Source organism: Protopterus annectens, chromosome 3.part1, assembly GCF_019279795.1.
Source record: "Protopterus annectens isolate FY-2018-M chromosome 3.part1, PAN1.0, whole genome shotgun sequence".
Classification (NCBI taxonomy): Eukaryota; Metazoa; Chordata; order Ceratodontiformes; family Protopteridae; genus Protopterus; species Protopterus annectens.
Window position 1 is genome coordinate 725771052 of NC_056732.1, and position 17476 is coordinate 725788527.

Here is a 17476-nt window from a genome sequence, read left to right on the forward strand (position 1 = left end):
TGAGGCCTCCGATTAAAATTCCCTATTCTCCCTGGAATTTAAACCTTATGCTGTCTCGAATTATTCTTCCTCCTTTTGAACCAGCATCTTCTTATGATCTCAAATTTTTATCCTGGAAAACAATATTTCTTGTTGCCATTACTTCTGCCCGCAGTGTGTCAGAACTTCAAGCATTATCTATCAGACCACCCTACATGATTTTCCATGCTGATAGAGTATCTCTCAGAACAAACCCCTCATTTTTACCTAAAGTCTGTTCTGAGTCAAATATCAATCAGGTCATTGAGCTGCCAGTCTTTTTTCCCAACCACTCTAGCAAATTTGAATACATGCTGCACAAACTATCTCAATGCACCCACTAATTACACATCTCTCCTCCTCCTCTAACTGATTCTAAACGTACTATTACTTCCTAGTTAATCTCTCACCCTCTCTTCCTAACTATGCACATAACACTAAACCCTTCTCAACTACAAATACTAGTCAATACTGTCACTTTTAACTCCACTCACAACTACCTATATCTTAACCTTCTACGAACAACCCATACACTCTACCTCTACATTGTCTTCCTCTCAAACCTCTTCACCGACAACATCGTTTGCTGTGACCTTCCAAAATCCCACTTATAAATCTAACTACTTTCTTGCTAAATTTCACAGACTAGCTCATATTAAATTCTATAACCAGAAAACTAGAAAGTTCACCAACTACTTTTGTACAAATCATCAACCCAAACAACATCCACTCCCACACTCACTTTTAGACGGAGACATTCATCCCAACCCTGGCCCTCAGCACACCCAGACCATAGAAACCAACATCAATAACAAAACTAGGCCTATATCTCCAACAAAATGTACCAACTCACTCACCTTAGCTCATCTGAATATACGTAGTATTTGTAAAAAAATCGCTCAACTCCATGCTCTCCTTGATGTCAACCAATTTGATATCCTTTGCCTATCAGAAACCTGGCTAAAACCTTCTATTAAAGATAATGAAATCACCCCACCTGGATATAAAATCATAAGACTTGACCGCCCAAAAAAAAAGGGAGGAGGTGTTGCAATTCTTTATAAATCACAGCTACAAATCACCACTACAAACCTGAACCTCCCCTTAGTCAATAACGCCGAACTAATATGTTCTAAACTCCAATTAAACTACAGCAAAGCTATTTATATAATTTGTATATATCTCCCCCCAGGAAATAACATTAACGCTCTTGAGTCCATCCTTAGTTGGCTCTCTTCTAATGTTCCACAAGAAATATTAATCCTAGGTGACCAAAACATTGATTGGAATTTTTGCAACAACTCAAACCCTACCTTCCACATTAACCTACATGGCTTCTCTCAACTTATATCAGGCCCTACCAGAACTAATAAAATCAATAATAATGAAACCACATTAGACTGGATACTTACAAACACTCCCCAACAAACGTATAACTCTGGCACCCTACCAGATGACCTAAGTGATCACTCATTAACTTATATTATTAGCAAAAAAAGCAACATAACTTTTCCAACCACTTTCCGAACACTACGTTCAAAAAAGCTATTTAACTCAGAACTTTTTCTAACAGAACTAAAGCTATGTAACTGGACCCCTCTAAAGATACTCCCTCTTAATGATGCAGTACAATACTTCAACTCCACGTTCTTATCTATTCTAGATCAGCATGCACCAACTCGCACTATTAGAACCAAAACCAAACCCGCCCCCTGGCTTAGCAGTGATACTAGACATAAAATTATTACCAGAAACAAAGCCTGGACTAAGTGGCGTACTACCAAGTTCCAAGCTGGCCATCAAACCTTCAGAAAATGTAGAAACAACACAAAAAAAGCCATACTGTTAGACAAAAAGAACTACTACCTTCATTTACAACAAACATCCAGTAAGGAACCAAAAAAATTCTGGTCCACCATCAATTATCTTCTATCCCCAGGCCAAACTATTACACCCAACCCACAACACTCTAACCCTGACAACCCTATACAAACAGCAAATGCCTTTAACTCCTTCTTCACTAATACTATACAAAATCTTGCAAATCACCTATCTCCCGTTACCTCAAAGATACTTCCTTCTTCTGTAAATATACCCTGCTCATTTCACTTTCTTCCCATTTCTACATCATATATTTCTTCCTTGCTACAAAAACTTAAACCTACCACCCCCTCAGCAGACAAAACTCCCTGCCGAGTTCCTGCAAATAGGAGCTAAAGCCATTGCGTATCCCATTTCTATAGTAATAAACAGATCCATCAATGAAAAAACTGTCCCTGAAATCTGGAAAATATCTCATATTATCCCACTACATAAAAGGAGAAAACTCTAATGATTTCTCTAACTATCGTCTCATAGCTTTACTATCCCCTATTGCCAAAATCATGGAAAAATGTATCCATAAACAACTCCTTAACCATCTTCTCCAACACAACCTACTTGCCAACTGTCAGCATGGTTTCAGATCTTCACACAGTACTACCACTGCACTGCTCTCTCTCACTAATTCCATAAACTCTAACCGCAGCAAAAACAGTCTCTCTTCAGCACTATTCATAGACTTATCCAAATCCTTTGACATGGTGAATCACCAACTACTCTTGCACATTCTGTTCTCTCTCTCACTTGATCCCCACAGCATAACTTGGTTTAAATCTTACCTTGAAAACCGCCAACAAGCAGTACTCTGGAAAAATTCACTATCTGACCACCTTCCTATCTCTCTAGGTGTGCCACAAGGCTCCATCTTAGGACCACTTCTATTTTCCATCTTTATCAACGACCTCCAATCAGCTATCCCTCATACTACCTGTATTCAATATGCAGATGACTCCACTATAATCTGCACAGCTACCTCTCAAACTGAACTTCAGACTCTTACCCAAAAAGCCTTTAACACAGTAGAACAATGGTTCTCACAATGCTGCCTCCTACTCAACCCCAAGAAAACTAAGCTACTACTCTTTTCACCAACACAAAATCACATCCCCCTAAATTTCACTATTACTTCCAATAACAGTACTAGTATTTCTCCAGACACCACCACAAAATTATTAGGAATTACTATAGACAATAATCTTAATTTTGAAAATCACATTAACACTACCATAAAATCTGTGAACAAAAAAATAGGTAGCTTATACAGTATCAAACCCTTTCTTACTCCTGCCACTAGAATTACCCTAGCCAGAACTCATCTGATCTCTACTTTACTTTATGCATGCCCTATTTATACCAATCTCTCAAAAAAAATCTCAATAAACTAGTTATATGCTACAATAACATTGCTAGATTTGCTACCGGATCCCCATTCAGGACACATCATTGCCTTAATCTTAGACAACTAGGTTGGCTTGAACTTCCCAGTCATATTCAACTACAACAACTTATAATAGCTCACAAAACCCTGTACCAGCCCACAAAAAAAACAGTACTCAATAGCCTTATTACCCCTTATTATAACCTTAAACATCTACGGTCTTCTAAAAAAACTTTTGATCAACACCACTAGACCCAATAACTCTGCAGGAGACTGCTTGTTCTCCAACTCAGTGGGAAAAGTATGGAATAAATTACCCTCAGACATCTCATCTCTGACTTCTCTCCATCTGTTCAAAAAAATCTCAAAAAGTATCTCGGTAAAAAATGGTTATGCCCCTGCACTAACCCAGACTAACCCTGTTATTTCCTTCCCTGTCATCCTTCCTTCCCCCTGAATCCAATTACATCCAATAACTCAGTAGGGGACTCTCCGCTGCTCAACTTTCCACTATGATTTGAAATAAAAGACCCACTGCCTACTTACCCTAATGTCTCTCCCTTTCCTTCATAAGAGTATCCCTGCCCCTTTCATAACAGTAACTATTCTACTTCCTCTATGAAAATAATCTAATCCTTAAACTCTACCTATACTATCCCTGATACCTTTCCTATCTTTCCTTCTTCTCTGTTCACATTTGTTATTTCATTTAATGTTTTTATAATGAGGATTGTGCTAAGCACATCACACAGTAACTGATTTTCTATATTTCACATGTGTGTAAAGAGTACTCTGTTATGAATATCACATAGCCTGTTACTTTTACTCACTTAAAAAGTAATCTCAAAAAAAAAAAAAAAAAAAAAATGTTCCTGTTTCCATTACATCTGCATTTATTTTTATTGTTACACTTTATTAATTGATGTACTAATAATTTGGAGTGTTTCTCCCTGGGCCTCTACTGAAAATGGACATATATCCAGCTAGACTAGCCCGGTCAACAAATGTAAAATAAATAAATAAATAAATAACTTGATGTTCACAGACAGCTCAGATTTTATCTTGACAGAACTAAGGATATTAGAAAATCAGACCAACTTTTTGTATCCTTCTCTGAAGCAAGAAAAGGCAATCCAGTGGCTAAAACACCCTTATCTAAATGGTTATCCGATTATATATCCTTTGTTTATGAAAATGCGAGCATGCCATTAACACACAAACCTAAGGCTCATTCTACCAGAGCCGTCTCTACGTCTTCTGCTTTTCATGCTAAATTGCCCCTTGACAATATTTGCGCTGCAGCCACTTGGTCTAAGCCTCATACCTTTATCACGCATTACAAAGTAGATAAGGCTTCAAGGGACAGGTCTTCCTTTGGTTCTATGGTACTGAAGAACATACTCCCGTGAGCCACCCAGGATTGAGGGTGTTAGGGACGCTACCCATCAGTGAGCATAAACGACGAGCTTTAACAACTTCACATAAAGAAGTCGTGTACTTACCATAACGTTCCATGTGAGTTGTTTATCTCACCTTTATTCTCACGTCCCTCCCTCCTTCCCCCTCCTGGCTGACTGTTGACTTAGAGGCTAGTACCATCCTGGTTATTCAATACTTCTTCCCCTTTGGGAAGTGTTCTTGCTAGAAATACATAAAAGGGCATGTATAGGTTTGTGTGTGTATATATATATATATATATATATATATATATATATATATATATATATATATATATATATATACTGTTACTCGCAGCAAACAAGACCTGAGGTAATTCTAGCAGTGCATTGTGGGTTAAGGGGCTTGGTCTTGAGCTACTGGCAAACCTTGAGCTTTGCTATCGGCCGTGATCCCATCAGTGAGAATAAAGGCGAGATAAACAACTCACATGGAACATTATGGTAAGTACATAACTTCTTTTTTAGTGACTTTTAAGTATGTAAGAGCAGTGTTTAAAATTTGTTCCTGATCTTTGGAGGCTTAGGCTGTCATGTTTGGGTTTGTTCCTGATCCTTGTGCTAAAAGTTTGAGAAGTAATGTTTTTGTCATAATTAAATGGGAGTTGCACACATCAAAGTGGTTGATTGCTAGGCATGGGTAGGATCTGTATGGATGAAAGTAACTTGCTCTCTTGTCACTTTCTCAGTTTAAACAGCCTGGTTGTTGAGGACTACTGTACATTTGTGTAAAATAGGTTAGAATACTTGGGCTACTGTGTGTTTGTGTGGAAACATGAGACAGTTGTGCCTACTGGGCTTACCAGGTTAAAAAATGTATAAAATATACTAATTATGTTCATAATTGGGTTTTCCTAAACTTAGACGTCTGAGATGTACATAGCAAAGGAGCTATAAATGCTTGCAGACCCTGATGTCATGATCATTAAATAGTCACTAGTCTGGCTTTTCAGTACTCCTTTGTATTTGTGTAAAGCAACTTAGAATACCTTAATGTGCCCATTTTTGTTTTTATCACAGTCAGCTGTCCAGGATTATGACTGAGTCTCTAATTGTAACTATGTTATGAGTTTGAAACAGGGATGGCAAGAAATTCACCACTCAAAGCTCTGATTTTTAGGAGAATGTTAGCATCCATATCAAAAGCACACAAAGGCTACAATTGATACGCAATCATAATTCTTTGTCATGCATAGCACTTCACCTGCTTCATGTTGTACTACAAGTTACAGAAAAAATGTGTAGGAGCATGAAGTGATTTACTGGCTTTCAAAGCCTCATGCTGTCAAACCAAACAAATGTAAAATTCTCATATTTATAGTGTAGTAATTTCCAGGTTACAGTTCTTAAGTGAATGTATCAAAAACAGATGAGGCTCGCCACAGCAGCAATGTAAAAACACGTTTAATCACTGAAGTATAGAGGAAGCGCTTTCACATCCATATAACTTCTTCAGACTTTAACAACTACACTAAGCCACAATTCATTTAAATAGTATTACATACAAATGTGGACCAATCATGACCACCTTGATTACATCACATAGTATCTCATTAAAATATGTTAAAACCACAGAACAGGAATGTATATTTATAAAAATATATAACACCTAGAACATTCTTTAAGCTAAAACATATACACATATGAAATATGTAAATTTAATATAAATAGGGACGTACTGATAGAAAAGGTTTTTTAAAACAAAATCACACCCATAGCATCTAAAACATTCTATAAACTAAAGCATATATACTTATAAATCTGTGAATTTAATGTAAATAAGGACGTGCTGCTAGAAAAGGTTTGAGTTGCCTTCTCATTGAGTCCATGTCCCTTGTGGCCCTGAAGTTTAAGTATCAACCTGTTCTCACATTCCTTGGTATGATTCCTGATATCACCTAGTCTCTCAGTCTTCTTAACCAGTTCTAAAACACTGAATTTAAACTTGTGTAGTGTCCCTACATCCAGGACATGCCGAGCTAATGCATTGCGATCATCCTCTCTGTTGATCGCATATACATACGTTCTTTGAGACTCCTATTTGTTTTCCTTCTATAAAAAGACCAGCATGTCTGATAGACAGCCAAATATACTAAATCTCTAGATTTACAATCGGGGTAAAAATTAAATCTATATTCATTACCTGTATCTGGATGTATAAAACCGCTACTACCAGACATATAAGCACATTGGTTGCACCCTCTACAAGGGAAGCTGCCTTCCTGCTAGACAGAACTGATCCCTTCATGTTATTTTCATAACACAACAGTCTCTTCAGTGATTTTGTGTTTTTATACGAAAAGCTGGGTCTTGGTCCCACTATCTCAGCAGTCCTGTCATCAGTGGTTAAAATACCCCAGTTTTTACTAATGACATCTTTAATCTTTAAATTCTTATTGGAATAGGGGATTACCATCCTGTTTACATTAGCTCGTTGCTCACTATTGTTAGCACTATCAGTCTTGCCCTGGTTCTTAAACAGGAAGGGTTTGCCTTTTCCTTTTCTCATAGACTTGTTCACTTGATATACTCCTCCTACTTCTTTTTTTTACTGTATCCCCTTGTTGAAAGATTATCAGCCAGCGTATCTTGTTTCATACTATAACTTTCATCATTGGTGGTAAGGAGTGACATTCTAAGTGTCTGACTTTTTACAGTGTTATGATAGACATGTTGGGAATGCATACTGCTGCGGTGTAGAATGCTATTCCTCCAACAGGACTTTCTATATACTTCAGAATGTATCATATCGCCTCATTTAATTATTTGTACATCTAAAAATTCTGTCGTAACATCAGAACTTTTACATTCAAACCTCAAGAAATCAGTAGTACCATTTGTATAATCAACAAATTCACTTACTCGGTTTCAGTACCATCCCATGTAAAAAAGACATTGTCTACAAAGCGTTTATAGAACTTAATGTGGTCACTGTAGAAAGTGTTTGCCATAATATAGGTACTCTCCCAATATGCCAACACAAGGTTAGCATATGAGTTGGCACAAGGGGTGCCCATGGCAACCCCTTTCTTCTGTAAATAGTATGTACCATTATACAGAAAAACATTATTGTTTAGCACCAAATCAAGTAATGTTCAAGTTCTAATAATTGAGTTCCTAGGAACTCCTTGTTCAATCAAAAAACTCTCACAAACTCCATCCCTGTGTCATTAGGAATTGATGTAAATAGGGAGACAACATCTAAAGTGACTAGTAAATCATTCTTTGCATTATTATTTGAAGATACATAGTCACCATAACTTTCCAGAAATTCTTGGCTGTCTTTCAATATAAATATAGTACTTTCTACCACTGGTCTAAATTGTTTCTCAATGAAAATGGAGGCGGGTTCCGTTAAACAACCACCACCTGAGACAATGCGTCTCAAGGGTGGATTTACAAGGGTTTTGTGTATTTTGGAAAGTCCCCTAAAAGTGGGGACAACAGGTTTCTCAACCAAAAGGTATTTATATGAATCCCATCAATGGTATTGCATAAACGAAAGTCATATAATTCAAAATGCATGTTTTTAATTACTCTATCTAGTAACATACTGTTTAATACTTGATATGTCCCCATATCATCTAGCATATTCATTATGGTGTTCGAATACTTATCAAAATCTAAAACCACAATAGCGCCACCCTTGTCAGCTTGTCTAATCACCTTAGCATTATTATCCTGCCGTTTCTTAATAGATTGAAATTCTTCATATGTCAGATTATAAAAATCTGGTTTATTTTTGAATTATATAACTCAAATAAATCTCGTTCACATGCTTTCTCAAAAGTTTCTAATAATGGGTACCCTTGAGGTATAAAAGTAGAAGGTTTAGTAAATACATTTCTGCTTTCCATGACATTATCACCAGATAGCATTCTTAAGTTAACTTTCCTAATAAACATCTTAATATCCACAAGAATGTCAGTAGTGTCTGCTGATTTAGATGGTATAAACGAGAGGCCATGATTAGGTAAAGACCTCTCACTCTCTGTTAAGAGTATAACACGATATATTTACCACTAAGTCTTCGATATTGGCCTGAGTACCTTCCTTAAAATTCGTGTCTTTCTCCTGACATTTTCCGTTTCCTGGTGCGTCCCTGAAGCGACAGTTCTTAAGTGAATTTAACTGTTTGGCCAAAAAGAATGCATATCCCATATTTGCTGTCATTGTGTTAAAACTTCATTGGGAATATGTATATACACTGTAAAATAATGCTGAATGTTCCTGTGTTTGAGTTTTAAGTGCCGTATATACTGTCTAATAGATGTGTCTTAACTTAACTTGTTGTAAATACTGTATAGTGTATGCAAGATGGTCTAGGGCTACCTGTTCCAGGGACTTAAATATGGCCTGTGACTTAAATTTGTCCCTCCATCATGTCCTATTGATCTCCCAGTGACTGCCACATCTTTGGAACAGGCTACCAATTCATGTGAAACATAGCAGCTCTATGACACTCTTCAAGAGGAACCTGGATGAGTGGATGGGGCACCATAAATCCTTACCAGGGGTAGCACCCACAACCCTCCTGGACATGGGCAGTCATTACTAAATGCAATCTTGGGTATTGACTAGTACTTCTACGGTATTACATTGGGTTGAAATGGCTAGGCTTAAATTACCTCTTTGGCGATAGCCTAGTAATCTCCTATGATCACTTTTTAAGTTACGTAGTGCATTTTTTCTTTTAAATTATTCAAATTTATGTAGTGTGGAGTTTTTCTCCATGGAACTGTAGAGAAATGGACTTTGCCCAGTATGACATTTCTTGTTAACAGAATAAATAAATATATATAGATAGATATACATTGGTGGTGCTGCGGTAGCGTTGTCGCCTCACAGTAAGACACTGTCCGGTTCGATTCTCAGCTAGAGTGTCTTATGCGTGGAGACATGCGTGAATGGACCTACCTTCGTTGACTGTTGTGCATCAGACATGGCAAGCTGGTACGTAAAAATCAACTGCCTATCATTAGCGGACCGGAATTCCGCTGTGGCGACCCCTAACCGGGAAAAGCCAAAAGACACAAACAAGATAGATATACATATGCGCATGCGTGCACACAAACACACAAACACTCCTTGAGCTGACAGACAAGACAGCAGGCAAAAACAAGGCAGCTGTTTGACATTTTGTTCTTCCACATGTTTAGTTTATAAGTGTGGTAGAGAGAAGTATCTAACGAGCTGAAATGTGTTTTACTTCTGCTGCTGCTGTTTAACTGGCAGGAATTGTTTGCTGTTAATCCTTTTCAAGACCTGATGTTAACAACTGTTAGAGGTGTTTAACAAAAACTTGTTAGGTACCTTTCTGGCATCAGAAAGGTATTCTTTTGATACCAGAAGGGTGCTTAGCAATCTTGTCTTTCCTCTTTTTGGAAATGTAGTCTGTGTTCCATGCATTATATTTGGCATTATATACTGTCAGGTGTCTGTAGTTAATCGGTATGGACATGTGTGGATTATAATGACAGCAGTTCAAATGGTCTTTTGTGGCTTAAAACAATTGGGGGGTGAATCCAAAAGAACCTGAGTTGTTTGGCTTCTGCTACATACCTACAATCAACTGCATTACTAGCTGAGTTAAGTACAAACTTGCAGTGTTAAAGATTGTACTGCATTTCATTTTTCTATTTAATTGTTTCATTGAATATTGTGTCTGTCTCTCTGTAGTTATTTATTTTTCTGTTTAATTGTTTCATAGAATACTGTGGTCTCTCTGTGTCTCTGCAATTAGTTTCCTGCCCCCCCCCCCCCATTCTTGTTTTGGTAGTAATCTTGGTGGCTTTGGAATTGCCCGCCCCCTCCTGTAAATTTGTGTTTGAATACTCCTCCTGGGTCTATCTCATTTGTTCACTCAACCGAGTACAGTGAGATCATATTTTGACTTCAGACACTCCTACCAGTCCCATCTATTCAGCTCTATCCCAGCTCTATTCCAGTCTATTGTCACTAGCTCACCTTACCTAATACAGAGAGAACATTTGTGAAGGGCAAGCCACTTAGGTCATTAATTTTGAATTATCTTCTATTTCTCCTTTCTCCCTTTCCACTTCTAAAAAAAAAAATTCTAAGCTTGTTTCCTGCCTTTCCTGTAACTAGTCTAGTCCAGGTACAGATTTGCTGTAACCAGGACTGTAAGCGTCTGAGCCCTCAAAGCCTTTATGTGTTGGAGGGAAGCATTCTAGCTTATCTGTGGGAGTGAGAAGCACTAGGTAGCCTATCTACCACAAGATCCAGATTCAGATTTTTAGTTTTAGCACTTGAATTTTCTTATTCGTGCTCAGCATTTGTTCAGAACTTGTTAGCACTAAATAAGCTACTAATTACTACAGCACTCAACCTTCCTCTTTACCTAGAGGAAAACAGTTTTTATACTTACTTTCCTCACTTGCTTAGAGAAAAACAGCTCTTATACTCACTTTCCTCTATCTAGAGGAAATTAGTTTTATATTCAGGCATGTGTCCAAGGGTCAGCTTCCAGTGTTCTCCCCTGTCTAGCTGATTAATCTAGGCATCTTGGGGCAATGTAGCAATTGCCTCATGTACACAGACAACCCTCTCCTCCTACCACCCAGCACCACAACCTGTGAGAGATGCACTTATCTAGACAAACTGGAGGTAAAGCTCTCTCCAACCAAGACTAAACTTAACAGTCAAGAGGTGAAGGTAAACACCTGCACCACACTCATCACATAGTCCCACTAAACCTACACCACCAAAATCCACAAATAGAAACACAAAAACATTCATGGAGGCTCTCCATAATCTGCTCAAGCAACAAAGACCTCCAAAGCAGAAACGCAAGCAACCTCTACCCCCCCAACACAACCCAAATGACACACAGCCCACTGTCTGCCACTCAACCCCAGCCCGTAAGGCAAAACAATGTACCCAACACACTAGTCATAGGTGACTCTATAGTCAGGCACACTGATGTCCCACTCACCAGGCTAAACAAGGAGAAGGTTACTGTCAGCTGCCTGTCGGGTGCCAGGATCCGCCACATAACCCACGCACTCAGGTCACTCCACAACAAGTACAAATATGACTCTGTCACTGTCCATGTTGGTGTGAATGACCTGAGACGTACCTCCCTGGACTACATGGAAAGAGACATGGAAGTACTCTCCGATTTTGTAGCCCAGGCAGGTATGACCCTAGTCCTGAGTAGCATCCTGCCATCGCCCAGAATGATACCGCAGTACAAGGACAAAATGATTGACCTCAACAATTGGCTAAGCTTCTGGTGTCGTTCTAAGGGGATCCAGTATCTGTCTGCCTGAGACGACATGGTCGACAGACCACAATGCTTTGCCAGAGATGGCCTGCACCTGTCACCCCTGGGATTACGGATACTGTCTAAGGCTCTTGCTGCCCCTATAGTGCCTTTTTTAGGCAAGGTTCAAATGACAAATTCACCACCGTAACAGGAACAGGCAAGAAAAACTGAGGGTAATGCTACTTAATGCTAGAAGTCTAAACTTCTGGCGGGTGGAAGGTTGGCGTAATGGTTAAGGTGTTTACCTTATAGACACAATGTGCAGGATTTGATTCTCACGTGGGCTAATTGTCTAGGCTTAAAGTGGTCCACAAGGGCAGTTAGCCTAGTACTAAACTATGAACCTATAAACCTCAAAATGCATTCCCTCGAGGCACTCCTTAAAATGGAGAACATCGATATTTGTGCAATGACTGAGACCTGGTTCAAGGCTCCAGAGAGAGCACACCTGTATTACCAGGCTATAAATCTTACCACACTTTTCTACCACCTAACCTGGACCGGAACACCAAAGGTGGAGGCGTGTCCATATTCATTAAGGATATCCACACCTCCAGGCTAGTTGCTCAGCATAATGCATCTGAGATTATCCAAGTACAACTACCTCTGGGCAACACTGCAGTCCGAATTGTAGCATGCCCCAGGATTCCCACTCTTTTCCTGAGATACTGGAAAATATTAGGGTTCAACCAAACACCCTAATAATGGGCAATTTCACCTACCCCATCCTTAACTAGGAGAACTACTCATGAACCAACTCCTTCACTTAATGTTTTCTGGAATTCATAAATTCCAATGCCCTGGATCAACTTATCCACACCCCTACCAGGGGCAAGAATTTCCTAGACCTAGTCATTACCAACATGAGTGACCGGTGTTCCACACCTGAAGTCATCTCGTCGTTGGTCAGATCCAACCATAAGCTAATCACCCTAGATATCCACATCCCGCCCCCACTTGCCATTAAGGAAATCATGGTAAAAAATTTCTGCAAAGCCAACTTCATGCTTCTTAAGACAGAAGTGGTGAACTTCATGACACCCATGCAGATGGACAATACAGTTACGACTGCTGAATCCTACACAGATGCACTCTATAAGCACTTACACGAGTGCATGGATCGTGCTATCCCAAACAGAACCAAGACGTTATCCTCCAAAAAAAAGGAAGCCAATCTGGTGGTCCCCTGCCATAAACAAACTCTACAACAGAAGGAAGAAACTGTTGCAAAAGAGAGTAAAATCCCATGAGTGGAGGAGTTCCCTAGTCAGCCTCCGTAAGAAGCTGAGATCCCTTATAAGATCCTCCAAAGCTAGCTACAAAATCAAAATCTCCACTGATTTCTAGGGACAACCACAAAACATTCTATAGCTATGTCAAGAATCTCAATGGCAGCACCCAGATCTGCTCTGAGTTACAGCACAACGGCATGAAAATTACAGAAACAACTGATAATGCCAACATCCTGGCAGATAGGTTCACTGCTAACTTTACCCCCCTCTTACCCCCTAAAGGGCCAATGTCTATACAGGAAGAATGCAGAGTCCCGGTAATCACAAATACGCAGGTAAAAGCTGCACTCTCTAAAGCCAAAATCGCAACATCCATGGCACTGGACAACATCCCAGGCTGTGTTTTACACGAACTTCAGAATGAACTGGCTCCCCACCTAAGCACCATGTTCAGTCATAGTCTCACATCAAGCTTTGTGCCCACTGAATGGCACACAACAACAGTTATCCCACTCCACAAAGGGTGAGCCACCACTGATCCTGGGAACTATCGCCCTATTAGCCTGATGAGCCTGGTCTGTAAGGCCATGGAACGTATCATCATGGAACTCATAAACAAAGACATTGGTAACCTCCAAACTCTGGACCCCACCCAGTTCGGGTTTGTAAAAGGCAGATCATGCCTCCTGAACCTGATAGACTTCCTTGAGGCAGTCACCAAACTGTAGATGAGGGTAAGGTGGTTCACACAGCCTATCTTGACCTCACCAAAGCTTTCTACACCATCCCCCATTCTGGAATTATAGCTAAACTCACTAAACTAGGTATAAATCCCTACATTACAAGATGAGTTGCCAGTTGGCTCACTGACAGAACCCACACTGTAAAAGTTGCAGACTCCAAATCTGACTTTAAACCAGTGACAAGTGGACTACCAGAGGGGTTCAGTCCTGGGATCTCTCCTGTTTGGTATCTACTTCTCTGAAGTGCAGGCAAACACAGAAGTTCGCAGATGACTACAAACTAGGAGCCCTAGTTGAGTCCCCAAATGATGTGGACATCCTATAGAAGGGCCTCATTGAGACAGATGCCTAGTGTCAGAGCCATGGCCTCAGGCTAAATGCCAAAAAGTGCACTGTCATCCCCTTTGGTAAAAACTCTGTACCCATGAACTACCACATAGGCAGCAGTCTACTTAACGCTGAATGTGTGATAAGAGACCTGAGGACCCAGGTGGACAGTAGTCTCTCCTTTGATAATCACATTGCCACAGTAGTCAGGAAATCCTTCTACGTGGCACACATCACAAAAGGGTTCTCATCTAGGAAAAAAGAGGTCATTATTCCCCTGTACTCAACACTCATTAGACCCATTATAGAGTACAACGCCCCTTTTGGAATGCACTTCACAAGACATCTGCAGCAGCTGGAAAGGCTACAGAAGTACCTCACAAAGAGGATTACTGGCCTCAAACAGATGCCCTACACTGACCATCTCAAAAAACTCCAGCTTTACTCCATAGCATATCGCCTTCTCCGAGGTGATCTCTGCCTAACATATAAAGCTATGTCAAACCCAGAGCTGTTGGACATGCTACACCTAAAGAAATCCCAATCCCTCCGAGCTACACGCTCTAGGGACCCAAACCTTGTCACCACCATAAACAGGACTTGCTGGAGGGATAGATTCCTGTCCCAGAGACTTCCCATACTCTGGAACAAGCTACCCATCTATGTCAAGCAAAATTCCTCATTAGCACTCTGCAAGAAAAATCTTGATAAGTGGATGGGAAATGGGAAATAAACCCTGGGGATCACTTCTATGGCTCTGCTCAACAGGGGCACAGGAAAATAACTTTCCTGGGTGGCATAAGCCAGGGAACCTTGTTGGCTAGGCTTACTTATGCCCTTGGGCCAATAGCCTAGTACCTACCTATGAACCTGTGCACTTTGCCTCGGATTCCACTTAACAGTAGCATTACAACTGCAGCAACACCTGTAAAGAAGATAAACTTTGATTTCTGCAATTTTGTCATTTTGCATGTTATAGTTTCTGAGGTGAAAAAAGTGTTTACTTATGTGGTACTTCATCCAGGTAAGGTCAGTATCACTGACCTGCCCTCCCAACCTTCTGTCCAAAGGTTTTCGCAGGTTCTACAGTCTTGTAAATTTCATATTAAATGATGAGCATTGTTTAACATTAGCCACCATATTTGTTATTTTTCCTACTTCAGATGCCTAGTTTTATTGTAAATAATAGGAAGTTAGTGGCTGCTTGCCAACTTAACTGCCGAAAGACTTTGAAACTTTCTTATATGTAGATGCAAGTGGTATTTTCCTGTTGTGCAATGAGGTCTTCAATTGTATGTGCAGTACCTTCAAGGCAAGGCTGCTAAAGCTAACTGCATATTTAAGAGACTCCAAGGAAGCCCTCAAGTCATTTTGCTTTAGTCAGGTTAGTCCTATAAGTTCTATCCATTTTACTGGAATTTTTAGTTTGTTTTGCTGTTTGCTCTCTCATGCTCTCTTTCTTATTTTGATTCTCAAATGCTGTATTGCAGTTGTTGATTGTAATTTAGTCAGCCTTTTTGATTTGTAGTTTTTATCTTGTTGCTATTATCTTTCCATTGCGTTAGTTGTGTTTGTATCTGAAACAATATCTTCTGCATTGTTGTTTAAATTTAAATTATTTTTTCAAGAGACTATTCTAAATGGTACAGTCCAAAGGGCTAATGTGTGCTTCCTCTTTTTTTACTTGACGTGGATATATACTACATTGTCATCCTTTTCCTGTGACTTTCATGTATATATATCTATTTGTGTTGACTCAGCTTAGTGATTTTTTTTATTCTTGTTTTACAGGGAGGCATGTCGTTAATTTATCTTGTTGTGGAAGATGTCTTTCAGCTCATCAACTACTTCAGCTTTAATTACTGGCTTTTCATTGGCCTATCCATAGTCAGTCAGATTTACCTGCGGTTTAAGTTCCCAGATATGCCAAGACCTGTAAAGGTAAGCACAGTAAAAGTATTTTAAAAGGTGCTGCATGTTGGTAGAAGATTAAACAGTAGTGGCTTGCATCCTCGTATAAATAGCTTGGACATGGTGCTTCACATTTTATTTAATTTCCTTTTTTGTGGCAGAGAGGGTTGTGCTTTACATTGAATGAAGAAGGAGGGTTCCTCTTATGACTTAAATCGCATGGGTAGAGATCACAAGTAGGCCACAGAAATGTTTTTTGTACCATTCAGCTATGGGGTTTCTAGTGGGTTTGTTGCCTGCTGACCTCCCTGTGCTTGGGCAGGCAGTCCTGCTGCCTTTTGTTTTGCTTCTGTTGCTGACATACTCGCCATTGACTTTTGTAACATTTGTCACAAATTTGGCTGTTAGAAGGCTTTTACTATAGCTCTCATTTAGAAATTGTCTGTGATGGTGTGAACTCTCCTGAGTTATGTATAGAGAAGTATAATTATTCTCGGTTATTAGACGGATATCTTCTTCATACTCATTGCTGCAGTAACCTGTGGGCAGTGTCCTGTCAAGTGCACCACACCTGGCCAGCTTGGGAAAGCTCTAACTCCCTCTCCCCCTCAATGTCACTCACTATGACTACAGATAGGCTGCACACATTTTGGAGAGAGGAACAGCAGTAGATCAGAAGCTTTTTGCCTAACAGATAAGACCCCATCTAGGGATCCCTTCCTCTCATAAGTATGTTTTGAGTATTTGTGGTATTTTTTCTGATCTATCTTAACATTTAAAAAAAATGCTATTTTCAGTATTTCACTTTGAGTACTAGCTTTTGCCAATGATGTTTCATGCACACATCTGCACTCTTTGCTTTGTTTATTTAACAATCATGTGTGGAAAACTGATTTTTATGAAAATATGTATCTGGGTTGTGATGTTACAGTCAGAATTTGCATGTTGAATGCATGTTACTGTTGTAATGGAATTAGAACAGTAACATATTTCTGAAGTAGTAAGTCTGATATTTCTGACTAAAGGTTTAAGGTCTGATGACACGGTTTTCATTGTACTGTTTGTGTTTACTAGTGTGGGGACCTTTCTTGGTCTTTGGGAAGGGAAGTATGTTGTGCTTACCAGTGAAGACCCTACCCTCTCCCAATGTTAACTGAGTTTACTGTATGAGCAATCAGGTTTCTTCTCTGGTTACAGCATGGATAGTATTCACTGTCCTGTTCTTTTTGCTTCACTTGTGC

General features: G+C 39.5%; 1 protein-coding gene across 1 annotated transcript in view; it reads left to right on the plus strand.

Annotated features, from left to right (window-relative positions):
• LOC122798273 (Y+L amino acid transporter 2-like) overlaps positions 1-17476 on the plus strand; it is a 1371252-nt gene that overhangs the window by 980302 nt on the left and 373474 nt on the right. Inside the window, exon 8 of the mRNA XM_044067080.1 lies at positions 16116-16265. Within this exon, the coding sequence (XP_043923015.1) occupies positions 16116-16265 (150 nt within the window). The remainder of the gene's footprint in view (positions 1-16115; positions 16266-17476) is intronic.